This window comes from Gopherus flavomarginatus, chromosome 1 (genome assembly GCF_025201925.1).
Source record: "Gopherus flavomarginatus isolate rGopFla2 chromosome 1, rGopFla2.mat.asm, whole genome shotgun sequence".
Taxonomy (NCBI): Eukaryota; Metazoa; Chordata; order Testudines; family Testudinidae; genus Gopherus; species Gopherus flavomarginatus.
Genome location: NC_066617.1, coordinates 357679201 through 357706039, shown reverse-complemented (window position 1 = coordinate 357706039; position 26839 = coordinate 357679201). Strand labels below are relative to the sequence as shown.

At 43.4% G+C, this 26839-nt stretch overlaps 1 protein-coding gene across 4 annotated transcripts in view; it reads right to left on the bottom strand.

Annotated features, from left to right (window-relative positions):
• The window catches only part of INTS4 (integrator complex subunit 4), a 70642-nt gene that overhangs the window by 4766 nt on the left and 39037 nt on the right, over window positions 1–26839 (bottom strand). For all 4 annotated transcript variants that reach the window (XR_007772615.1, XM_050940714.1, XM_050940724.1 and 1 more), the window contains exons 16-22: window positions 26738–26831; window positions 22281–22361; window positions 13322–13452; window positions 12011–12070; window positions 2664–2823; window positions 2262–2405; window positions 1289–1409 (exon numbers count right to left, since the gene is read on the bottom strand). Coding sequence is in view for 3 of the 4 variants with exons in the window: in XM_050940714.1 (XP_050796671.1) it covers window positions 1289–1409; window positions 2262–2405; window positions 2664–2823; window positions 12011–12070; window positions 13322–13452; window positions 22281–22361; window positions 26738–26831 (791 nt within the window). In the remaining variant the exon portion in view is untranslated. The remainder of the gene's footprint in view (window positions 1–1288; window positions 1410–2261; window positions 2406–2663; window positions 2824–12010; window positions 12071–13321; window positions 13453–22280; window positions 22362–26737; window positions 26832–26839) is intronic.

Below are 26839 nucleotides of genomic sequence, written 5' to 3'. Positions count from 1 at the left end.
AAGCATGCTGCAAATGAAAAGCCAAGTAATACTGAACATTAATATGAAACTCTCAGATCTCATCAGAGATAAATGCCTTTTTATATGGTATAGAGCAGCAGTTGTCAACCACGGTTCTGGGGCCCCCAGGGGGGCCGTGCACAGGTTTCAGGGTTCCACCAAATAGGTCCAGTGTTAGACTCACTGGAGCCCAGGGCAGAAAGCTGAAGCCCCACTGTTCGGAGCTGAAGCCCAGGGGCCGTGCCACCTGGGGCTGAAGTCGAAGCCTGAGCAACTTAGCTTTGCGGGGTTCACTGTGGCATGCGGCCCCAGGCAATTGCCCTGCTTGCCCTAACGCCAGCTGTGGCTTTTATATGCAGAAAACCAGTTGTGGCGGCACTGGTGTGCCGTGGAATTTTTATAGCATTGGGGGGAGGGGGAGTGCTCAGAAAGAAAAAGGTTGAGAACCCCTGGCATAGAAGAGCGTAAACATAAATCAGCAATACATTTACTATGTAGGGTGTACACAGTTCCAGAAATTCTCTGTCATGACCTATACCAATGAAACACAACTGACTGCATTTAAATTAGAATAGTAGAATCATAGAACCATAGGGTGAGAAAGGACCGCAAGGATCATCTAGTTTAATCCCCTGCCAAGATGCAGAATTTGCTGTGGCTAAACCATCCAAGACAGATGGCTCTCCAGCCTCCTTTTGAAAACCTCCAGTGAAGGAGCTTCCACAACTTCCCTAGGCATCTGTTCCGCTGTCCGTCTGTTCTTACAGTTAGGAAGTTTTTCCTGAGATTTAATCTTCCCAGGTACTGAGGTCAGGCTGACTGGTCTATAGTTCCCTGGCTCCTCCTTTCCCCCCTTTTACAGGCATTATGTTAGCTCTTCTCCCGTCTTCCAGAATCTCAGTACGTTCTGAGGTCTTGAGCAATGCTCTGTGCTGAGAGGAGTGACCCCAGTTTAGTTTCTGGTGTCTCATTCTAAAGGCTATAAGGTCCATGAAGGTGTTGTGTCAAACAGTAGCCCCTCTGGCTAATTAACAAATAGTATCAGTCTGCCAGAAGAGTGCAAGTACTTGCAGGGTCAAGAGGGTACTAAGGAGATTCCTCAAGGATGTGGAAGTTCAGTGGGAGGAGGCTATAGCAATGGCAGAATCCACAGGAGCCCTTCAAAAAGCTTCTCTCATGCGTGTGAGATGCACTTTATGTACCAAGCCACTGAGGTAAAATGATGCATTCCTGTTTATAAAGATACAGCAACATTTAAGCATATAAACTCATTCTGATTATTCCTTACCTGTCCAGGCAGTATGAGAAAGGTAAACCTGAGTTATCAATCTGTGTCTTCCAGGACCAGGATTTCGAAAGTCAGCTGGTTTAGGGTGGATTAACTGTGTCTGTCCATCTGGATATAATACCTATGGAAAAAGAGGCAAAATAATCCAACATTTACTATACTTGGAATTTACACATTATGGGAGTACTTTTTTGCTACCATTGGGAAGGCAGGAATGCATAGCGTACCTTGTTGATGAGATTCCATATCCTCTAGTTTTACTGGCTATACACCAGCCATTCAGGACCATGGTATACAAAAAAATATATTGAAGATGATACTCTCTCCTGGGTAACCATCCAGTAGTGAACACTTTGTAAGGCTATATAATCTACTTACTACCATTCCACATCCATCCTCTTGGCAACATTTAAAAAAAAAAAATTCCCTTCCTGCAGTTTAGTTACTTATCTCAAAGGAGAGCAATGGGTTTATATCTTTATATATCCTTCAGAAGAGCCTCTTCTGCTTCCATAATTTCATTCATCCCACTGGGATGTACAGATATTTCTGTTGGCATGTATTAGTTGTTTCTGCTAATGTCCACAATGTGCTAGGTGCTTTTTGAATGCAAAAGGCGGCACCATCTGAAGAGTCTGCAATCCAAGAGTGCCATGACAGAGTTCCTGACAGACCAGTGCTGTGATCCGACATATCATACCTGCTGTTCCTAGCTGTTATGTAAGAAGAGATGGGCTCAAACCAAATTCTTACAATCTTTGGGTAAGTGAAGATCTGGACTCTGTGGGTCAGGACAGTCTCTAAACATACTGTTGTGTTAGCTACACAAAAAAATTCCTCACTGCTATTAAAGTACATAATTATTTATAACTAAGAAATACTAATATTGCGATGGTGCGCATCACGGGAAAACGCAAACTTCTCCTCAAAGACTTTACTTTCTTGTTTCCCTTTAGGAAGAATCACTCATTACCTGAACCTTAACTGTGCTCTGAGGGTCCTGCACATGTTCCAGAGTTGCATCAACATCCAATGCCACCACGAGTCCTGACGTAAACCTCAAAGGGTTATCAGACTCGCCAGCAGGTTCAATAATAGTTGCAGTAGCTCTGTGGATCTGGGAGGAAAAGGGAAGAGGGAGAAAACAAACATCTAAGAAAATACAAAGTAAACTTTTAGAAATTCCTGACACTATCTAAAAATTATTCAAGCTCCTTAGCTTGTTGAGGACAGTCCTGGAAACACTGTGCAATATCTGAAGAAATACCTCTCCTGACTAGCCAGCCAAATAGGCCATATAAGCCTCCTGGCTCCACCAGGACAGAGTTAACCCTGGAACCTGGGGCTGCTCTACACTCCTCTATGGATTACTGACCTGCTCTGGAAGAGGAAGCTGAAGGAAGGTGCTCTGTCGTAGCGTTGTTTGCAGGATCTTCACCGCTTCTGAAGGCTTGGAGGTCACAAGTCTGGGCATTAAGTCCAGCAGCTTATCCACAAAACTGTCTTGCATATGGGGCAGTTCAGAAATAAAACATCTGTGTGTGTTAAAAATATATTGAACAAAAATCAAATGCTTATTACAGTCACTCAGAAACTCTGCTGCTCAATTAAACCACTTATTGCTTCAGCTTTAACTGATCACCTCTATCGTGACAGTAGAAACATTCTAAAGATATCAGAATAAATGGACAAGTTTCAACCTTGGTTTCAACATTAGAAAAAATTGCTATGCTTCTCAGAGAAGCTGCCTGAGCCCGAGCAGAGTGGGCTCTCACCTGCCTGTGTGAATCTAATCTAGCTAAGTCATCGCGTGACCTAATGCAACTAGATATTCATTTAAACAGTCGCTGGCTAGATACTGACTGACATTCCAGCCTATCAGCAAATGCTCTTAGGTGAGCTTCTCTGAATGGTCTTTTCTGTCAAGGTAATATGAAATAACCCTAACTACATCAAGGGTGAGCAATTTGGCTTCCCCTTGGTTGCAGTGGGGTGTAGGAAAGAACATCTGATTCAAATAAAACATCGAAGACAATTTTAGTAAAAAACCTAGATGAGGTCTAATGTCCACTTTGTCTTTTGAGGTGGACCAGCCCTGAAGGCCTGAATTTCCTCTAGCCTTCAAGCTGCTGTTACAGCTGCTAAAAAAGGCAGTTTTCATAGATAGATATTTTACAGAACATGTTTCTAGGGGGCTCACAAGCAGGCTCCATTAACCAAACTAAGACTATATTAAGATTCCATGAAAAGAATGGGAGAGGATGGGAAGAGACACATGAATATGGTCCTTAAAGAATCTAGTTATGGCAGGACGACAGGAAAAAAATGGCGTGACTCTAAATAGAAGGATATGCTGATACTGCTGCTAAATGTATCCTTATAGAGTTAATGGATGCCTCTGAATGCTTTATGGATAGCAAATAGTGTAGAATAATAGGAATTGGGATTTCTAATGGAAACAGATAGTGTTGTGCTACTCAAACAGAGAACCTCTTTTATTTTCCTGCGCCGGTCAGTTTAGTAGAGTCCTTTCTGCTACGCACCAATATGTTCTGGACCTCAGCTGAGCAGCTTCTTTTAATAGTAGTTAACCATGCTGTCAGATGCAACGATGCTAGGCCTGGATGTAGGAGCTGACCTCTGTTCTGGGAAATCACATGTGGTAAGACAGTTTATGTTGGGGGCTGAGTCAACAGGTTCATTCAGTCTGAATACTGAAACTGCCGGGGTCAGGTTAGTGCTAGCAGGATTACTACTGCTGAATTGTTTGAGTTTCATAGAATGGCAGGGTTGGAAGGGACCCAGGAGGTCATCTAGTTCAACCCCCTGCTCTAAGCAGGACCAATTCCCCACTAAATCATCCCAGCCAGGGCTTTGTCAAGCCTGACCTTAAAAACCTCTAAGGAAGGAGATTCCAACACCCCCCTAGGTAACCCATTCCAGTGCTTCACCACCCTCCTAGGGAAAAAGTTTTTCCTAATATCCAACCTAAACCTCCTCCACTGCAACTTGAGACCATTACTCCTTGTTCTGTCATCTGCTACCACTGAGAACAGTCTAGATCCATCCTCTTTGGAACCCCCTTTCAAGTAGTTGAAAGCAGCTATCAATCCCCCCTCATTCGTCTCTTCTGCAGACTAAACAATCCCAGTTTCCTTAGCCTCTCCTCCTAAGTCATGTGCTCCAGCCCCCTAATCATTTTTGTTGCCCTCTGCTGGACTCTTTCCAATTTTTCCACATTTTTCTTGTAGTGTGGGGCCCAAAACTGGACACAGTACTCCAGATGAGGACACACCAATGCCGAATAGAGGGGAATGATCACGTCCTTCAATCTGCTGGCAATGCCCCTACTTATACAGCCCAAAATGCCGTTAGCCTTCCTGGCAACAAGGGCACACTGTTGATTCATATCCAGCTTCCTGGCCACTGTAATCCCTAGGTCCTTTTCTTCAGAACTGCTGTCTAACCACTCAGTCCCTAGTCTGCAGCAGTGCATGGGAGTCTTCTGTCCTAAGTGGAGGACTCTATACTTGACCTTGCTGAACTGCACCAGATTTCTTTTGGCCCAATCCTCTAATTTGTCTAGGTCCCTCTGTATCCTATCCCTACCCTCCGGCGTATCTACCACTCCTCCCAGTTTAGTGTTATCTGCAAACCTTCTGAGGATGCAATCCACGCCATCCTCTGGATCATTAATGAAGATATTGAACAAAACCAGCCTCAGGATCGACCCTTGGGGCACTCCACTTGACACCGGCTGCCAACTAGACATGGAGCCATTGATCACTACCCGTTGAGCCCAACAATGTATCCAGCTTTTTATCCAATTATAGTCCATTCATCCAGCCCATATTACTTTAACTTGCTGGCAAGAAAACTGTGGGAGACCATATCAAAAGCTTTGCTAAAGTCAAGGTATATCACATCCACCGCTTTCCCCATTTCCACAGAGCCAGTTATCTCATCATAGACGGCAATTGGGTTAGTCAGGAATGACTTGCCCTTGCTGAATCCATGCTGATTGTTCCTGATCACTTTCCTCTCCTCTAAATGCTTCAAAATTCATTCCTTGAGGATCTGCTCCATAATTTTTCCATGGACTGAGGTGAGGCTGACTGGCCTGTAGGCCTCTTGATATTAACAGGAACTTGGAAGCCACAAGTTATTCCTGGAGTCCATGAGATGAGGAGAGCATCTGACAGAGAGCCTGGGCACAGACCTCACCACAAACAGAATGTTTGGTATTTCTTATTCCTGTCTGAAGCAAATGGGGCTACTGTTGGGTATCCCCACCTACGGCAGATGCTCTGCAGGATCAATTATATGATGATCCATTAGCAAGGAAGTTCTGCAAGCCTGGTAGATGCATACCTACTGACATGATTGGTGATGAATGCACCAGTTCCAGAGATTAACAGCTTCTTGGCAAAGCAGAGATGACCATGCTCCTCCTCGGCTGTTCACATAAAGCATTGCTATGTGTTATCTATCATCTGGACTGATCGTCCTTGTAGCATGGGTAGGAATGCCATGCACACTAGACAAATAGCTCTACGTTCTGGAACATTTATGTGCAGATGAGATTCCTCAGCAATCCAGAGGCCCTGGCTGAAAGTGACCTAAGGTGAGCTCCCAAAGACAGCATGGAGGCATCTGTAACCAGCATCCTGATAAGCAGAGTTGGAGAAAATAGTACTCTTTTGCACACCAGCAGAATGTGTTTCCATCAGCTGAATGAGAGTACTCCTTGGGGGACCTGCACCCTCATATGATCTCTGCTGGTAAATATAAAGATTTCAACTACCCTTGCATGAGAGGCATCTGGTATGCTATATGATGCAAGTGCAGGAAGCCATGTGACGCAGGAGTCTGAGGCAAATTCTTACTGACATTTGTAGGCAAGCCTACAGCTGGTTGATGAGCTCTTCCTTGGTCCTGAATCTCTCCTGTGACACAAAGAAGCCTTTTCCAATATGGAATCTAGCACTGCCCCCCACAAACGCTATTCTCTTGGTCAGCAACGGTGTTGATCCTAAGACCCACTATGGCGAAAAGATGTAGGATCAGGTAAAAGGAATCAACCATCTGCTGTGGTGACCCTCCTTGAACACAAGAACATAAGAATGGCCGTACTGGGTCAGACCAAAGGTCCATCTAGACCAGTATCTGTCTACCGACAGTGGCCAATGCCGGGTGCCCCAGAGGGAGTGAAGCTAACAGGAAACAATCAAGTGATCTCTCTCCTGCCATCCATCTCCATCCTCTGATGAACAGAGGCTAGGAACACCATTCTTTACCCTTCCTGGCTAATAGGCATTTATGGACTTAGCCACCATGAATTTATCCAGTTCCCTTTTAAACATTGTTATAGTCCCAGCCTTCACAATCTCCTCAGGTAAGGAGTTCCACAAGTTGCCTGTGCACTGTGTGAAGAACTTCATTTTATTTGTTTTAAACCTGCTACCTATTAATTTCATTTGGTGACCTCTAGTTCTTGTATTATGGGAATAAGTAAATAAGTTTTCCTTATCCACTTTCTCCACATCACTCATGATTTTATATACCTCTATCATATACCCCGTCTCCTCTTCTCCAAGCTGAAGAGGCCTAGCCTCATCTTTCTTCATATGGGACCCTCTCCAACCCCCTAATCATTTTAGTTGCCCTTTTCTGAACCTTTTCTAGTGCTAGAATATCTTTTTTGAGGTGAGGAGACCACATCTGTACACAGTATTCAAGATGTGGGCGTACCATGGATTTATATAAGGGCAATAATATATTCTCAGTCTTATTCTCTATCCCCTTTTTGATGATTCCTAACATCCTGTTTGCTTTTTTGACTGCCTCTACGCAATGCATGGACATCTTCAGAGAACTATCCACGATGACGCCAAGATCTTTTTCCTGACTCATTGTAGCTAAATTAGCCCTCATCATATTGTATGCATAGTTGGGGTTATTTTTTCCAATGTGCATTACTTTATATTTATCCACATTAAATTTCATTTGCCATTTTGTTGCCCAATCACTTAGTTTTGTGAGATCTTTTTGAAGTTCTTCACAATCTGCTTTGGTCTTAACTATCTTGAGTAGTTTAGTATCATCTGCAGACTTTGCCACCTCACCGTTTACCCCTTTCTCCAGATCATTTATGAATAAATTGAATAGTATTGGTCCTAGGACTGACCCTTGGGGAACACTCCTAGTTACCCCTCTCCATTCTGAGAATTTACCATTAATTCCTACCCTTTGTTCCCTGTCTTTTAACCAGTTCTCAATCCATGAAAGGACCTTCCCTTTTATCCCATGACAGCTTAATTTACGTAAGAGCCTTTGGTGAGCGACCTTGTCAAAGGCTTTCTGGAAATCTAAGTACACTATGTCCACTGGATCCCCCTTGTCCACATTTTTTGACCCCTTCAAAGAACTCTAATACATTAGTAAGACACGATTTCCCTTTACAGAAATCATGTTGACTATTGGTCAGCAGTTTATGTTTTTCTAGGTGTCTGACAATTTTATTCTTAACTATTGCCCGGTACCGACGTTAGACTTAGTGGTCTGTAATTGCCGGGATCACCTCTAGAGCCCTTTTTAAATATTGGTGTTACATTAGCTAACTTCCAGTCATTGAGTACCGAAGCAGATTTAAAGGACAGGTTAAAAACCTTAGTTAATAGTTCCGCAATTTCACATGTGAGTTCTTTCAGAACTCTTGGGCGAATGCCATCTGGTCCTGGGGACTTGTTAATGTTGAGTTTATCAATTAATTCCAAAACCTCCTCTTGTGACACTTCAATCTGTGACAGTTCCTCAGATTTGTCACCTACAAAAGCCAGCTCAGGTTTGGGAATCTCCCTAACATCCTCAGCCGTGAAGACTGAAGCAAAGAATCCATTTAGTTTCTCTGCAATGACTTTATCGTCTTTAAGCGCACCTTTTGTATTTCGATCATCAGGGGGCCCCACTGGTTGTTCAGCAGGCTTCCTGCTTCTGATGTACTTAAAGAACATTTTGTTGTTACCTTTGGAGTTTTTGGCTAGTCATTCTTCAAACTCCTCTTTGGCTTTTCTTATTACACTCTTGCACTTAAGCTGGCAGTGTTTGTGCTCCTTTCTATTTGCCTCACTAGGATTTGACTTCCACTTTTTAAAGGAAGCCTGTTTATCTCTCACTGCTTCTTTTACATGGTTGTTAAGCCACGGTGGCTCTTTTTTAGTTCTTTTACTGTGTTTCTTAATTTGGGGTATACATTGAAGTTGGGCCTCTATTACGGTGTCTTTAAAAAGGGCCCATGCAGCTTGCGGGGATTTCACTTTAGTCACTGTATCTTTTAATTTTTATTTAACTAACCCCCTCATTTTTGTATCGTTCCCTCTTTTGAAATTAAATGCCACAGTGTTGGGCTGTTGAGGTGTTCTTCCCACCACAGGGATGTTGAACGTTATTGTATTATGGTCACTATTTCCAAGCGGTCCTGCTATAGTTACCTCTTGGACCAGCTCCTGCGCTCCACTCAGGATTAAATCTAGAGTTGTCTCTCCCCTGGTGGGTTCCCGTACCAGCTGCTCCATGAAGCAGTCATTTAAAGTATTGAGAAATTTTATCTCTGCATTTCGTCCTGAAGTGAAATGTTCCCAGTCAATATGGGGATAATTGAAATCCCCCACTATTATTGGGTTCTTAATTTTGATAGCCTCTCTAATTTCCCTTAGCATTTCATCATCACTATTACTGTCCTGGTCAGGTGGTCGATAATAGATCCCTAATGTTATATTTTCATTAGAGCATGACATTTCTATCCATAGCGATTCTATGGAACATGTGGATTCGCTTAAGATTTTTACTTCATTTGAATCTACATTTTCTTTCATATATAGTGCCACTCCTCCTCCTGCACGACCTGCTCTGTCCTTCCGATATATTTTGTACCCCGGAATGATTGTGTCCCATTGATTGCTCTCAGTCCACCAGGTTTCTGTGATGCCTATTATATCAATATCCTCCTTTATTACAAGGCACTCTAGTTCACCCATCCTTGAATGAGTCAATTGTCAAAGTACGGATATATCTGGATCCCTTGTCTACTCAGGTACGCTGCCATGACTGCCAAGCGCTTAATGAATACCCCCAGGTGTTGCTGAAAGATCACAGGGCAGAACACTGTACTGGTAGTGGAAAGTGTCCACTTGGAATCTCAGGTATTTTCTGTGTGCTGGATGAACTGATATGTGAAAGTATGCATCTTGTATGTAGAGAGCCGCAAACCAGTCTTGGCGATCCAAGGATGGGATTATGGAAGCGACAGCTACCATCCTCAATTTGAAATGATGGATGAACTTGCTGAGACATCTTCAGTGTAGCACTGTGTGACAACCCACTTTCTTTGGGACTAGAAAATAATGTGCGTTAAAACCCCTCTCCCCTCTGAATTCCAGAAACAACTCTTTCCAGTGCTCTCAGATTTAGAAGGGAGCCCACTTCTTGCTGTAACAGTATGTCTTAAGAGGGGCTCCTGAAGAGGAATTGGGAAGAGAGGTGGGGGGCAGGAAGGGTCTGAATAGAATGGAATACCCACATTGATCTCTAAGACCCAGTGGTCTGAGGTAATTCAATTCCAGGCCCACCTGAAAATAAAAAGGAAGTTGCCAAAAGGGGTGGCAGGTAGGAAAGGGTACAGATCATCCAAAGGCTCTGAAAAGTTCTTGAAGCAGCATCAGTCTTGCTGCTGGAAGGAGGACACAGGGTGTGCAATAGCAGAGGAAGAGGCAGCAGGCCTTCTACTTCTTCCTCAGCGGCTCTGATGAGCTTTGTCAGTTACACAGTAGAACCTCAGAGTTACGAACACCTCGGGAATGGAGATTGTTCGGAACTCTGAAATGTTCGTAACTCTGAACAAAACATTATGGTGGTTCTTTCAAAAGTTCACAACTGAATATTGACTTAATACAGCTCTGAAATTTTACTATTTAGAAGAAAAATGCTACATTCCCTTTTTTTCCCCCGGTAGTTTACGTTTAACACAGTACTATACTTGCTTTTTTTTGTTCGTTTTCGTTTTGGTCTCTGCTGCTGCCTGATTGCGTACTTCCGGTTCCAAATGAGGGTTGTGGTTGATTGGTCAGTTCGTAACTCTGAGGTTCTACTGTAATATGCGGAGGGCCTTTGTCTAGAGTAGTTTTGTTACCCAACATGCTTAGGGGCTAGCAGGCAACCTCAAAGAATGGAGAGTGACTCTCAAATCTTTCAGAGGCTGCAGGACTTCATCAGTTCTAGCACTGAACAGATGGAGGCCCTCAGCTTTGTCTGGACCTCCCTCAGTATTCTAGAAGATTGTAACCATGAACTCCTATGCATGGCAATAAAGGTGGCTATGGAGCATGCTGCAGTATCCGAAGTATCTAATGTTGCTTGCAGTGATATATGAGACACCCAATGTCCCCCAACTACAAGAGATAACAGTTTCTCCTTATTTTCTTGAGGGAACTGTTCAGTAAATTGTGATACCTTGTACCAGTTAATATAATCCTACTTTTGACAAGAACACCCAGTAATTTGCAATTAGCATCTGCAGGTTCAATGGTGATTATTTTTTCCTCCCAGGTAAATCTGATTTTTTCAGATTCTTCTCTTTGAGTCACTTTTGGGGGTCCCTGCTATCTGGATTTTTCATGCACAGCTGCTACTACCAAGTCCCACAAACTGGGTGCACATAAAAACATTAAGCCCACCTGAAGGGATCTGATAGTGCATATGTACCTTTTTTGAGGAAGGTGCCATAGATGCCAGGGTGCAAAGACGTGGACATTGCAGGGGTTCTGCCTTGCAGCCATGGATGGTAAAAAGGAACTGAGGGACAGTTGGGCTCATTCTGTCTTTATGCCCATGAGTGGGTGGTGGGCAAGGGCATCCAGCATGCAGGTACAACCCCAGTGGATACTGCTGGTCCAAAAAATCTGATCTGGCACATGCACACCAGAAGTGGAAGGCATGGGGACAATCAGAGATACCACAGTGATAGCCACTTTAAAAGTGAAAAATAAATTGTCAGCCTATTAGAAGCCAAAAACTGCACAAGATTTTTAAATCCGTTACCTAATAATATGAGATGATTATGATCTTGGGGCATTTGCTACAAGCCATAAGAAGCTTTTCAATAATCCATATGGTACATTCATTAAAGAAAATGGAGGGGGGGGGGGAGAGAAGAGAGAAGATATTGTGTTTTCAGACCTGCCCAGTGATTCTCTACTTGGTTATATTCTGTTTTTTCTAAGACCCCAGTTCTACACAACTGAGCTAACTGAGTTCAATAGGTGCAGGATCAGGCCCTATATGCACAGATCTCATTGGTGGCAATAAGAGTTGCAAAGACAGCCAGATATCCAAGATGAAACCCTCTGTGTAGATTGAGAGCAGAATTTTTCTATACTATGCAACTTTGGATTTTTTTATTTTTTAGAATTACATACATCTTAAAAGCTTAAGATCAGTTTGACACATTCTGTCTGAGATTATAATTACATATCACAGCAGAGGGGTAGCCGTGTTAGTTTGGATCTGTAAAAAGCAGCAAAAGAGTCCTGTGGCACCTTATAGACTAACAGACGTATTGGAGCATAAGCTTTCATAGGTGAGAAAGGATTTTGTATCAATGTTCTTGTGATTTTTGTTTTGTTTTGTTTTGTTTAATAGAAAGGGAAAGAGCAATGGGGAACTCACCTCTGAAAAGAATCCACCTCCTGTAAAAAATTTTCACACATTCCAAAAAGCGGTTCCACTCTGAAATGAAGATAAAAGGTTCCTGTTATTTTTCTCCCCTCAGTTAAAGACTGGCTATAATCCTACCAGCATTATAAAATTATCTAGAGATTCCGGAACATCCTGTGCTCGTGGAAAGTGCAAGATCTTACAGATGAGAGGTTAGCATGATAGTTTCATAAAATAAATCTTTGCATTTAAAGAGATTCTTTACCTCTGTGAAGAAAGTATTAACTTCAGCATTGTAACATGGGACACTGAGAAGCAAATAGGTTAAGTCACTTCCCAAGGCAACTCTGTGTTATAGCTGGAAATAAAAGCTAAAAATCCAGCCTCCTAATACTGAGCCCTAACCGTGACAAACTAAGGATATGTCCACAGTGCACCTGGAAGGTGTACATTCCAGCTTGAGGAGACATATCCGCGCTAGCTTTGACTGAGTTAGCGCACTAAAAATCCAAGTGTAGCTGTGGCAGCATGAGCAGCGGGAGAGACTGGCTGCCCAGGTACGTAATCAGCATCTTGAACTGGTATGTACTTGGGATGGGTAGACCCTTCTACCACTCGAGCCACAGTAGTTACACTTCCATTTTTAGTGCACTAGCTTGATCAGACCTACTGCAGGTATGTCTCATACACCTTTCAGCTCCAGTACAGACATAACATAAGGCTCTGATTGTGCAAACACTTAAACTCGTGTGTAACTTTAAACTCACTTGAATAATCAAATTGAACTAAACAGGGCCACTCATCTGATCAAAGTTCTGCACATGCTTAAGTATTTGCAGAACTAGTGCCTAAAACATCCACTGCAGAAATAAGTCCGTCAAAAGATTTTTTTTCTTTTCTAACAGAAAAGACTCATTAACAAGCTTATAGGGTAATCCATTAATATAAATATGACAGGTATTTTTTTTAATATGCATCTGACCTTTTCCTATTTAAATAAACTCCAAATTTTCAGGTCTAAAATGAATGATGCCCTATCAAAGTAGAAGTGATTAGATATGTATTTCATATCCTTTTGTCAGAGGAAAAAACCCAAATGGTTTGTACACTCCTAGTAAGTTCATCACTTGACTTTATGCTGTGTAGCTCAACAGGTATTTTGAAAAAACCATCTCATTCTCAACAGTCTTTTAATGACCCGTTATTTGCATATGATGATGTATTACACATGTAAGTTACCTTTGTCATTTGCAACCAAGCTTGAGAGAACTGGATTTTTGCTGTTAACCCATTCAAGGAGCCTCCCCTGCAGGTAGTTCTTACCCTCTAGTAGTACGTGCAGTCACTATAAGTTGTAACGCTTTGGCTTGCAGTCTCATGTGGTGAATAATGACCACTTGTCTATTTTCCACTCCACTGTACATAAACTCCATTTTGTAAGTTTCTTCCATAATCTACAATATAAACAACATGTGATTAACTGTGTCAGATTTTGTTCAGCTGCTGGGCGAGTGTGATAGTCAGAGACCTTTACTCATGCATCTCAGTCTCATACGTCTGAGACGAATAGCATCTCAGTCTCATAATTTCAGTTGAACTATTCATGGAATAAAGTAGTACCCAATATGTGTAAGGGGGATTAGAATCTAGCCCTAAATAAATTAAAAGAAATACAAAGCATGAAACCTTGCAGAAACAGGGATGTTCATGGGAGGTGTCTATGTGCTGCTTACCCATCCCTTTCTCTTTCCTGACGTCATCTCTCCCTGCATCCTGTTTCAGACCACCCACATTGTAAGCTTTCTGGTGCCCACTAACCCACTCCTGTAATAACTGCCCTGATACAGTGGGATAGCACAAGAGGTAAGCAAAAAACAGCAGCCCCAAAGACCCTGTTCGAGTTTAAGATCTAAATGGGCAGTTTCAGGTTTGTCTGGATTTTTGATTTTTAAAAAAAGTGTCCAATCCTCTTGCAATCAACTTTACAGTCAAGAATGCTCCCCGTTCAATTTCAAGCTTCAGCTACAAAACAAAACACACACATCATTCTGGATTCTTTAAAATATATAGTTCACAGTTTAGGCAATAAGTTATCCCATTTGTGATGGTACATTAGTTGATTATAGTAGAACATATAAAACATGCACAAATTAACTGGAGAAGTGCTGAGATTATTAAAGAAGGTTGCTAATTTCTCTGCAAGTAGCACTTCCTATTGAAGTCAAGTACCACCAAGTTACACTATAAGAAAGGTTGGCCTCTCCTCTCATTTTCGGGGAGTGAGCTGCATGTGCAATCAGAACAAGTAACCTCACCGAGGGGTCTGGGTACTGCTGGGAAGAGCTGCCCGTAAAGTTATTGCAATTAGAGAAAGATATACAAGCCTAATAGACTTTTCTTTCCACCAGTCTCTGGAGACAGCTCTTTACAGCATAGTGGGCTCTGACAGACAATGATAGCTGTCTCTTCACTACATTTTAATTAACCGGAGACTCAAATAGTCAGTATCTTCTCTCAACAGGACTAGATACTTGTTTCCAGCTTAGGTTTGTTTCCAGGTTGCTGAATAGCTCTCTTTCTCCTCTGCTTCTACTTGGATTCTCCAGTTTTGGCTTTTCTGTGCATGTTCTCTCTCATTTCAGGGTAGCAGCATCAAAATTGAACATGGGAAAAGCTTAGATTTGTAGTTAGATTTTCGGAAAGCCTTTGACAAGCTCCCTCACCAAAGGCTCTTAAGTCAAGTAAGCTGTCATGGGATAAGAGGGAAGGTCCTCCCATGAATTGGTAACTGGTTAAAAGATAGGAAACAAAGGGTAGGAATAAATGATCAGTTTTCAGAATGGAGAGAGGTAAATAGTGGTCCCCCAGGGATCTATACTGAGCCCAGTCCTATTCAACATATTCATAAATGATCTGGATAAAGGGGTAAACAGTGAGGTGGCAAAATTTGCAGATGATACAAAACTACACAAGATAGTTAAGTCCCAGGCAAACAGTGACAAGCTACAAAAGGATCTCTCAGAACTAGGTGACTAGGCAACAAAGTGGCAGATGAAATTCAGTGTTGATAAATGCAAAGTAATGCACATTGGAAAACATAATCCCAAGTACACATATACAATGATGAGGTCTAAATCAGCTGTTACCACTCAAGAAAGAGATCTTGGAGTCATTGTGGATACTTCTCTGAAAACATCCACTCAATGTGCAGCAGCAGTCAAAAAAAGCTAACAAAATGTTGGGAATCATAAGGAAAGGTATAGATAATAAGACAGAAAATATCATATTGCCTCTATATAAATCCATGGTACGCCCACATCTTGAATACTTTGTGCAGATGTGGTTGCCCCATCTCAAAAAAGATATATTGGCCTTGGAAAAGTTTCAGAAAAGGGCAACAAAAACGATTAGGGGTATGGAACAGCTGCCGTATAAGCAGAGATTACTAAGACTGGGACTTTTCAGTTTGGAAAAGAGACGACTAAGGGGGGATATGATAGAGGTCTATAAAATCATGACTGGTGTGGAGAAAGTAAAAAAGGAAGTGTTATTTACTCCTTCTCATAACACAAGAAACAGAGGCCACCAAATGAAATTAATAGGCAGCAGGTTTAAAACAGTGATACACATGGCCTAAAACGGAACAATTCAAGGCTGTTTGATCTAGAGTTTGCTGACGACATAGCTCATCAGCGAAGATGCCAACGGACTACAAAAACACACAAACCAAGTAAAAGAAGTAATGGAGAAGATAGGTTTGAGATGCAATGCAAAGAAATGTAAAGTCATGTTCATGTGGACTATAGGGACAGAAATCAAAATTGAAAGAAGAGAAACTGGAGAAGGTGGGCAATTTTATGTATCTCGGAAGTACCATCAGCCAATATGAAACGAGTTCCAAGGAAAGAAGACGAAGAATCAGGAAGGCAAACGCTGCATTTGGAAGACTCAGAAACATCTCCCTCAAGACAAAACTGAATGTGTACAAAGTAATTGCTATCGCCATCACAACATATAGCAGTGAGCCACGGCAACTTACCAAGAAAGATACACAAAAGCTGCATCCATTACATCACAAATGTCTAAGAAGAATATTGGGAATAACATACAGAGATATGAAGATGAATGAAGAAATCAGAAAAATTACTGGACAAGGCACCCACTCACAAATAATCTACAAGACATCAGCGGCTGGGACATGTGCTGAGAATGGAAAAAGAACGCTTACTAAATACCGCCCTTGAATGGAAGCCAGAAAATGCAAGAAGAAAGAGAGGAAAACCGCAAATAACATGGAAACAAACAGTTCTGAATGACATCAAGCATCTCAACACGAAATGGGAAGATTTGGAGAGAAGGGCTGTCATAAACAGATAGTTAAGGGTTAATGCCTCTTCTACCTGTAAAGGGTTAAGAAGTTCACCTAGCCTAGCTAACACCTGAGCAGAGGAACCAATGGGAGAACAAGATGTTTCAAAAGGAAGGAGGGAAGTTCCCTTTGTCTCAGTCAGTTTCACTTTGACAGGCCTGAGAAAGCTCCAGAATTCAGCCTCTTATTAAGTAGTGAGTATTAGTGAAGGAAATAAATAGGTTTATGTTTATTTCTTTGTAACCTGTCTTGTGCAATTAGAGGAATAGTCAAATTGGGTATTTGGGTATTTTATTTTGTGTAACTAAGTTTTTGCCCAGGGGAACATCCTCTGTGTTTGGAATCTGTTGTCTGTGGGAGTAGCTGGTATGCTAATCTCTCCCAGAGGTTTTTCTTTTACCTTTCTTTTCTTTAATTAAAAGCCTTTTTTTAATAACTGATTGATTTTTCCTTGTTTTAAGATCCAAGGAAGTTGGATCTGGATCCACCAGGAGTTGGTGTGAGAAAGGAGGGGGGGGTGGTAAATTTCTTCTTGTTTTAAGATCCAAGGGGTTTGGATCTGTGTTCACCAGGAAACTGGTGAAGTCTCTCAAGGCTACCCGGGGAAGGAAAGTAGTGCTTGCAAGTGGTGGCAGCCAGACCAGATCTAAGCTGGTAATTGAGCTTAGAGCTTCTCATGCAGGTCCCCCACATCTGTACCCCAAAGTTCAAAGTGGGGAAGGAACCTTGACAAGGGCAGTTGACAGGCAAGGATGGCAAATGTGGGTAGCCCAATGTGCAGCAGGCATGAGATGGACTAAGGTCTAAAGTAAAGGTTTAAAACGAACAAAAATAAGTATTTTTCACACAACGCACAATCAACCTGTGGAACTCTTTGCCAGAGGATGTTGTGAAGGCCAAGACTATAACAGAGTTTAAAGAATAACTTGATAAATTCATGGAGGATAGGTCCATCAATGGCTATTAGACAGGATGGGCAGAGACAGTGTCCCTAGTCTCTGTCTGCCAGTAGCTGGGAATGGGCGACAGGAGATGGATCACTTGATGATTACCTGTTCTGTTCATTCCCTCAGGGGCACCTGGCATCGGCCACTGTCAGAAAACAGGACACTGAGCTAGATGGACCTTTGGTCTGACCCAGTATGGCCGTTCTTATGTTTGTGCCTTGTGCCCAAGTTCCGAGTACCAGTTCAGTCCAATCTCTAATCTGAACTAAAAACTGACAGCTTTTATATCTGGGCTCCAGCTCACAGGCAACAATATCAAGTCAATCACCACATGAATGTTACAAACCATCAAAGAGGATGACAAATTGTTGACTTTCATCACTCCAATAGAGTCATTTAAGACACAGCTAATGAGATCAGCTGCCAGCATCTGATATGCAGAGATGGTCAGAGAGATGACTTTTTAGAAGTTTCATGACATTTTAGACTTGATTCTGACTAACAGGGATGAATTGGTTGTGAATCTGAAAGTTAAAGGCAATTTGGGTGAAAGTCATCATGAAATGATAGATCTCCTGATTCTAATAAAAGGAAGAAGTGAGAGCAGCAGAATAAGAACAATGGACTTCAAAAAAAGCAGACAAACTCAGAGAACTGGTAAGTAAGGTCCCATGGGAAGAAAAATCTAAGGGGTGTCTACACTGCACGCTTCTGCCAGTGTGTAAGGAACACACCCATATAGCCCCTCTAGCATAGGTATAAACCGGAGTGTAGACAATGAGGCAAGGCGTAGGCGGGTAGAGTAGACATGCCGGAAGGGTGTGGGCCTATACTTGAGAACATACCCTACGTGGCTTTCTACAAGCCCAAGTCATGCCTCCCACATCAACACTGTTACTTTTAGCAGTATATTGTCCAGCAGCAGGGAGGCAGTGGGAGTCCTTCCCCTACCACAGAAAAAGATTCTGGTAGTGGGGAAAGGCTCTGGCAAGGAGAAAGCAGCGGGCAGCTCAGCCTTTCCCCGCTCCCTCCCCTCTGCCAGGGCATTTCACTGTCACATGTAACTACACACACACTGCATGCCGCTGCCAGTGGTGCACAGTGCTGATGCAGGCTGAGGAAAAAAGGATTTCATGGTAGCTGACAGTTTCTGAAAGGAGACTATATTAAAGGCACAACAGCAAACTATCCCAATGCACTATCCCAAGGAAAATTACTACTTTTTCCTCTGAGGCCAACATGGCTCCAACAGAAGCTCTTTAATAACCTGAAAATCAAAAAGAAGTCATACAAAAAGCTGAAACATGGATGAACTGCTAAGGATGGGTATAAAAGAATAGTGCAAGCATGTAGGGACAAAATCAGAAAAGGAGAAAACACAAAATGAATTACATCTACCAATGGATATAAAAGGGAATAAGAAGAGATTCTAAATACATTAGGAGCAAGAGAAAAAACACAGGAAAGCATAAGTCCACTACTTAGCAGGGAAGGAGAGCGAAAATGAATGACATCAAGTAGGATGAGGTGTCTGATGCCTATTTTACTTCAGTCTTCACTAAAAAGGTTAATGGTGACCAGGTAATTAACATAATTAATATTAACAAGGAGGAAGGAACACAATCCAAAACAGGGAAAGGACAGGTTAAAGAACAGTTAGATAGGTTGAATGTATTCAAGTCAGCGGGTCTGATAAAATTAATTGTACAGTATACTATGAACTTGCTGAAGCCATCTCTGAACCCGTAGCAATTATCTTCAAGAACTCATGTAACCACCTAGAGGATAAGAGGGTAATAAGTAATAGCCAACATAAATTTGACAACAACCAATCACGCCAAAGCAACCTAATTTCCTTCTTTGAAAGGTTTATTGGCCAAGTAGATGACAGGAGGAAGCTGTAGGCATGATATAGCTTGATTTTAATAAGGCTTTAGACACAGTCCCACATGACAATCTCACAGGCAAACCAGGGAAATATGATCTAGATGAAATTATTATAAGATGGGTGCACAACTGGTTGAAAAACTGTACTCAGAGTAATTACCATATATACTCGTTCATAGGCTGAATTTTTTTAGTAAAAAAGGGAAGCACTAGAGAAGGGGGTCGGCTTATGAACATGTATAGAGAGGGAGAGGTGGGACACAGCCCCTCCTCCCAACAGAGGGAGCAAGGAGAGGCAGCACAGGCAGCAGAGCCAGAAGGAAAGAGGTGGGGCCAAAGTCTCTCTGCTTCTGGCCATGCTGCTTTCCCCCCAGCCTCCGAAGCAGCTGCAGCTCTGGCACTGGCAGGCTGCGGCCATGCCGTTCGGTCCCGCTCCCCAGAGCACACTGCGGCTGTACCGCCCGGCCCACCAGAGCAGCTCCAGCCAAGCCCGAGACATCCTCCCTTGGCCCTCCCTAGATAAGGTGGGAAGGGATGGGATGAGGAGAGTGTGGGGGTCCTGGGTTAGGGGTGGGATCATGTGGGGGGTGGTCACAGGGGTTACTCCCCTGCTCCCCCCCGCCCCTCCAAAAAATAAAATTCCCCAACAGTTGCTGTCCCGTCACATCAGGGTAGGCAGCTGGCACGCCGGGACACTTTGTTTACTTAGGTTTACCTCCATGCCTGTGGACGCTCAAGGTAAACAAACCATCTCGGCCTGCTAGCAGCTTATCCTGATGGCCTGGGAGCCAAAGTTTGTTGACTTCTGAATTATAGGGTAGGCTTATGAATGGGTCATAAAAATTTTCCATTTTTACCATCTTATCCATCTTGGGGGGTGGGGGGGTTCGGCTTATAAATGAACTGGCTTATGATAGAGTATGTATGGTAATAAAGATTTACTGTCTAACTGGGAGGACGTAACTAATGGGGTCCAACAGGGGTCAGTCATGGGTCTGGTACTATTCAATGTTTTCATTAATGACTTAGACCAGGGGTCGGCAACCTACGGCACGTGTGCCAAAGGTGGCATGTGAGTCCATTTTTCATGGCAGGCGGGGCAGGGTGAGCTGCTCGGCCTGACGCCACTCTGGGGTTCCCGCTGCTGGCCCCTTACCAGCCGGGGCCCCACCCAGCACCCGATGCTAGCCTGGGGGAAGGCTGAGACCCCAGCTGGCAAGGAGCCAGCAGCCGAAACCCCAGAGCAGGGACGGGCTGAGCTGCTCAGCCCGCCCCTGCTCTGGGGTTTTCACCGCCGGCTCCTGCCAGCCGAGGTCCTGCTGCTGGTCCCACTCAGCGCCAGCTGCTGGCCTGGGGGAAGGAATCCCAGGCTGGCAGCAGGCTGAGACCCCAGCTGGCAAGGAGCTGGTGGTGGAAACCCCAGAGCGGCAGCGGGCTGAGCTGCTCAGCCCGCTGTCGCTCTGGGGTTCCTGCTGCTGGCCCCTTGCCAGCCGGAGTCCCCCTCCACTGCAGCCCCGCTCAGTACCCGCTGCTGGCCTGGGAGAAGGAACCCCAGGCTGGCAGCAGGCTGAGACCCCAGCTGGCAGAAGCCAGTGGTGGAAACCCCAGAGCTGTTGCGGTCAGCCCCCCGCTGCTCTGAGGTTCTGGCTGCTGGCCCCTTGACAGCCGGGGTCCCCGCTGCCCCACTCACTTTGCTTCCGGTTGAGAGTTCCAGCGCAGGCCCCCTGAGAGACAGGGTCCAGGCTTCCGGACCTGCTCAGCCCTACCAGCCACCAGCTCCACTCACCTCAGCTGCCGATCTGAGATTCCAGCCACTGACCTCCTGCTAGCCGGTTATCAACTTTAAGCTGCACACAGGCGTCTGAGTTATAAGTATCTAAATAGGTGCCACCAGACATTGGAAAACTCAGCAAGGAAAAACAAGGGCAAGGATCACACTAAAGTAATAAGATCTGTATTTTAATTTAATTTTAAATAAAGCTTCTGCAACATTTTGAAAACCTTGTTTCTTTTACATATAACAGTAGTTTGGTTATAAATTATAGACTTATAGCGATACCTTCTAAAACGCTCAAAGGTATAACCGGCACACGAAGCCTTAAATTAGAGTCTATACATGAAGACTCAGCACACCACTGCTGAAAGGTTGCCAACCTCTTTGTTAAGATGTGCCAGATGCCTCTGAGTGTTTAAGTAAAATAGACTATTTTAGTAATCTTGGATTCCAAAAGTAATATGAATTGTGTGTGAGGTGTGGGATGAATCCTAGGCTGATGTGTATGTAACTCCACATGTACTTAAGATATTCAGAATTGCTTGGATGTTTTTTTTCTTTTTAAAGAGAAAACTACACACACAGCAGATAATTGGGTGATATCTAAATTATGAGTCAACCATCTGATTGAAGATATTATGATCATGTAGAACTCCACATTCAACATATTTAAATGCCTGCAGGAAACTAAAAGCTCTCCGCGTATCGTCTTCCGAGGAAGATCTACCTAGGCTGATTTTGTTGCAGTTGAGTCTGAGTCTAAGTAGTCTAACAGTTGCTCACAAGATCTGTTGTGCTAAAGCCATCATAGATTCATAGAAATGTAGGGTTGGAAGGGACCTTGAGAGGTCCTCAAGGCCTGCTGCCTCCCTTGCCTCAGGCATGACCATATAAACCTAGACCATCCCTGACAGGTGTTTGTCTAACCCAGGGGTTGGCAACCTTTCAGAAGTGGTGTGCCGAGTCCTCATTTATTCACTCCAATTTAAGGTTTTGCGTACCAGTAATACATTTTAATGTTTTTTAGAAGGTCTCTTTCTATAAGTCTATAATATATAACAAAACTATTGTTGTATGTAAAGTAAATAAGGTTTTTTAAATGTTTAAGAAGCTTCAATTAAATTAAAATGCAGAGCCTCCTGGACCGGTGGCCAGGATCCGGGCAGCGTGAGTACCACTGAAAATCAGCCTGCGTGCTGCCTTCGGCACCCGTGCCATAGGTTGCCTACCCCTGTCTTAACACACGAGGGAAGATCCTTGCCCAGAGGACTTGCCCTCATGAAGACATGGCTCCTACAATCTCACCTGTTTTGCAGCAGCTGATGCCAAAGCATTCTGTTTCAGGTAGAGAGGAGCTGCCACGTTCCACAGTTTTTCCTGGAGGGCCTACAAAAGAAACCCATGGAATATTGACAAATGTCCAACACTATAATTTAAGAATGAAAATGAAGTTATATTCTTGTGCTAAAAGGGCTTGGGAATAACACAAGAAGAGGGAGTGCTTTGTGTGTCCCAGACAACCCCTCCTTGCTGCTCAGGAGGCAGCACTCACAGTTTCTTCTTTCCTTGAGAACGTGTCAGCCTGATGCAGGGGTGCCTTTAAAAATATGAGCAAAACAGAAAATGGAGGAATCTGAAAACTCCATAAAATAAAATAAACAAATACACCTTATCCCCACCATAGGTTTCACATGTAAAAGCTATATTCCAAGTATGAATGTATTAGCTACTTGCCAGAATAGCTTTAGTATAAAGTATTCTTTAAAAGGTACAGGATATGGACATTGGGAAAACAAGAAACACTCTCCTATCCTGGATGATCACCACTTTCTCAGACCAAGATCAGGAACTCATCAGGTGTCAGGCAATGGTAACAGCCTGTTCTCAGAAGCTCATGGACCCAACAATATTCTAGGACACCTCTGTAGGCAGCTCCATCCCCACCAAAAAACAATGGAGAAGATTTAGTGAGTTACTAAGACTACTGGATAATCACAGCTACTGACACTGGTACCAAAGTATCTATTGTTTTCTGATTATTTGTGACAGAATCAGCAAGGGAGATCCACTGCCATACTCCACCCCCTACACTGTCCACCTCTCCCACCCCATCTTCCCTTCCATACAACTGCACAGCAACACTCCGGAAGCCAAGGTTCAGAACATGCAGGGTGTCCACTATCTGCACCAGCTCTTAAAATCCTGGCCCACCAGCCCCAGGCACAAGGGAACAGCTTTAGTTCTATATCCGAGACCCCTTGATCCCCAAGAGGTTGGGAAGGGGCAGGATTTGCTCCTAATTGCTTCTGTTCTGTCACAGAAAATATTTTAGTGGCACTGGAAGGGGTCTCACTTTCCAATCTGTTTAGGATTTTAAATTGTATGGTCTTTCCAGATATTATGAAATCATGAGTAGTCTAGAAAGATTGCAGCCTTTTCCATGTTGCTTTGTGATGGATCTTCTCACCTCAGCATGAGCATTTCCCTCACCTGAGCCAACCTTCAAGTAGAGTCCACCCACTTGCTACAAAAAAGAACTTATTTTTGCCAGGAGGACACGGTAGCATATCCCTTTTTCCAATGTAAATAGGTTCACACCAATCACCCCCCTGAGGAGAGGAACTGTCAAGGTAACTCCCAAGCCCTGATTCTCTGCATGGGCAGCACATAGTACTTCTGCAAAAACCTGCTGTCCCAGCAATTGACTGGTGCATTGAGCTGTATCTGCTTATATGTAATACTTTCTTTGGGTTGCAACTTTACCTGAAGATTTGCCTGGCCTAACATTGAGAGAAGCCAAATGGCAAATTCAACAGAGCAAAGAATGATTTTTTTTTCCATTTTAATAACCATTCTCTATTTTACTAGGCAATACAGTTATTTTTCTAGAAGGGAATTATTTGCAAATCTTCATGCTTTGCACTTTTATAGCAGATCTTCAAAGCATGTACAAACATTAAATTAAACTTCACAACATCCCTGGAAGCCAGGTAAGTACAGTAACTCCTCGCTTAACGTTGTAGTTATGTTCCTGAAAAATGCTACTTTAAGCGAAATGTTAAGCGAATCCAATTTAATGTAAAGAGGAGGGGTTAGGTTCCAGGGAAATTTTTTTCATCAGACAAATGACTATGTTTTTAATGTATCACATACAATATAAGTTTTAAACAAACAATTTAATACTGTACACTGCAATGATGACTGTGAAGCTTTGTTGAGGTAATGGAGTCTGGGATATTTCCCAGGGAATGCCTTGCTGCTAAATCAGTGGGTCTCAAACTTTTGTACTGGCGACCCCCTTTCACATCACAAGCCTCTGAGTGCGACCTCCCCCTTATAAATTAAAAACACTTTTAAAAAATATTTAACATCATTATAAATGCTGGAGGCAAGCGGGGTTGGGGTGGAGGCTGACAGCTCGCGACCCCCCATGTAATGACCTCGCGATCCCCTGAGGGTCCCAACCCCCAGTTTGAGAACCCCTGTGCTAAATGATTAACTAGCATGAATGGAGGGAGGAGACACAGCATGGCAGAGAAACACACAAACACACACACACACACACACACACACAGAAAGGGGCAATGCACATCTCTCGAAGTATGCTGACACCACTCTAAATACATTGTCTTTTTAAGTAGATCAGCAAGTTGAGACAGCAGCTGCTGCCACCAACCTCCCTCCGTCCTGAGCTCTGTCGTGTCCCCCCGCTCCGTGGAAATGGGGTACAGGAGCAGGGAGGCAGGGGAAGGAGGACACCCTGACATTAGTACCCCTCTCCCCCCCAGCCCTCTACACAGCAAGCAGGAGGCTCCTGGGACCAGCTCCAAGGTAGAGGGCAGGAGAAGCACACAGCAGCGGGGGGAGGGACAGCTGAACTGCCTGGCAATTGATAGCCTGTTGGGCAGCTGCCGCACAGAGAACTTAAGGGAGCTGATAGGGAAGCTGCCGGTCCACCCTGGTTCCAAGCCCTCACCAGCTCCAACAGGCTGCTCTTACTGCAAGCAGTGGACAAAGCAGGCGGCTGTCAAACAACGTTATAAGGGAGCATTGCACAACTTTAAACAAGCATGTTCTCTAATTGATCAGCAACATAACAACGAAACAATGTTAACCAGGACAACGTTAAGTGAGGAGTCACTGTATTATTCCTGTTTTACAGATGAAGAAATGAGGCAGTGAATTTAAGTTCTGGTCTATGCTAAGAAACTGACAATCTGCTGATAACTTTTGTCCTAGTGGATGAAAACAGTTTACCTACTATTGGAACTGTTTTCAATATGATAACAGAGAGCACAATGAAGACTCTGCTCCACGTCTTAGGAATCTTTTCTGCACCGTACTGAAAATAATTTTGTTCCATCAGCAGGCAAACCACTTTCAGCACCAGTTCCGCTAGAACCATTAACAAAGACCATTGTCAGCAAAGGGTCAGTCATCTTCTCTCCACTGGGATTTCAAGTCAGTGTAGCTGCACTGTGCAAACCCCTTGTGTAGACAGAGTTTCCACTGGTGCATGGTTTATATCAGTGGAGCCACATGGGTGGCTAAAATCACAGTATAAACAAGGTCTAATTGATTTGCCCAAAGGCACAGAGGGGAAGCAGTGTCAGAGCTGGGCTAAAAACTGTACCTCTTAGGGCCAGCTTAGCCTTGATTTTACCTAGCAGTAATACAAAGAACCTACAGGACTGCATATTGTAAAACACTGGCTTAAGCAAATTAGCACAAATGAAGCATAGGCCTATGACCTTTTGCACAGATAAAGTGGCCCAATAGTCACCCTAGATTTTGGGGAACTAGCTTGCTTAAGAGAAAAGTTGGCATAAAATGAGACTAGGCAACCATAAGAATACTGAACTGATACTAAGTTTGGATATTTTAGGATAGGATCGTTGGCAGATGTTTAACCACAAATTTGCTTTAGCAATATGGTAATGAGCATATAGGGATTAATATGCTAGCCTACCAGGTAAAGGAACCCCACTATTATGAGGGCAAGGAAGTTTGATATGGACAGAGGAGACTGGGTACTTATGAATATTCATGGTGCTTCCCTGGCTCTATATAAGCAAGAACCCACATGAAGAGGAAGCTGGCCCTCCACCCTTCAATATTTTAGTGCTATAATCTAATCACCTATCTTCAAGAATTAGGGATCCAGTCCATCGGACCCATTTGGCATGCCAGAAATAGGGCTGGTCCTTTGTCTCTTACCACTTTCTTGGAGATCTGGTGGTATGTGTATATAAGCCTGTGAACATATGCTACACAAGAGATAACATTCAAGCTCTCTCTAATACTCTATTAATACTACTGCTTTGGGGCTTTCCTTTCTCTATTAAGTATATTAATAAAGATGGTTACGGTTGTGTTTGTGTTTTGCTGCGTGAGAGTTTCCTGGCCATACACCCCACAGTTTCCTACAAGATATTGAACTTGTCAGTTTTGATTCTGTTGTGTCTGATTCTGGGGCAAAAACCTTGGTACGCTCCTCTCATTAAATGAGTCCCATTGGCAACCATTACAGGATCAGGCTACAAAACTCAAGAGCCCTTTACTTCCAGTCCTGTGCTCGGAGCACCATTGGATCCACAATTTCACCTTAAATCACTTTTCCTAAAGCAGACTTCATAAGTGGATAGACTCACTAGCACACATGAAATATGGCAAGTGCAAGATTTGCCCAGCACTGCGCTGGCAAACACACACAGCCAATTACAACATGATTCTCGACCCTAGGAACACAGATGAAGCCTAACCTTGATGAGGAGCAGCTGACACCGAAGGTAAGTTGCGGAGAAGTCTGCCACCCCTGCCAGTTCTGACTGAAGTTCTCCAAGCCTCTGAAGGTCACTGGAGAA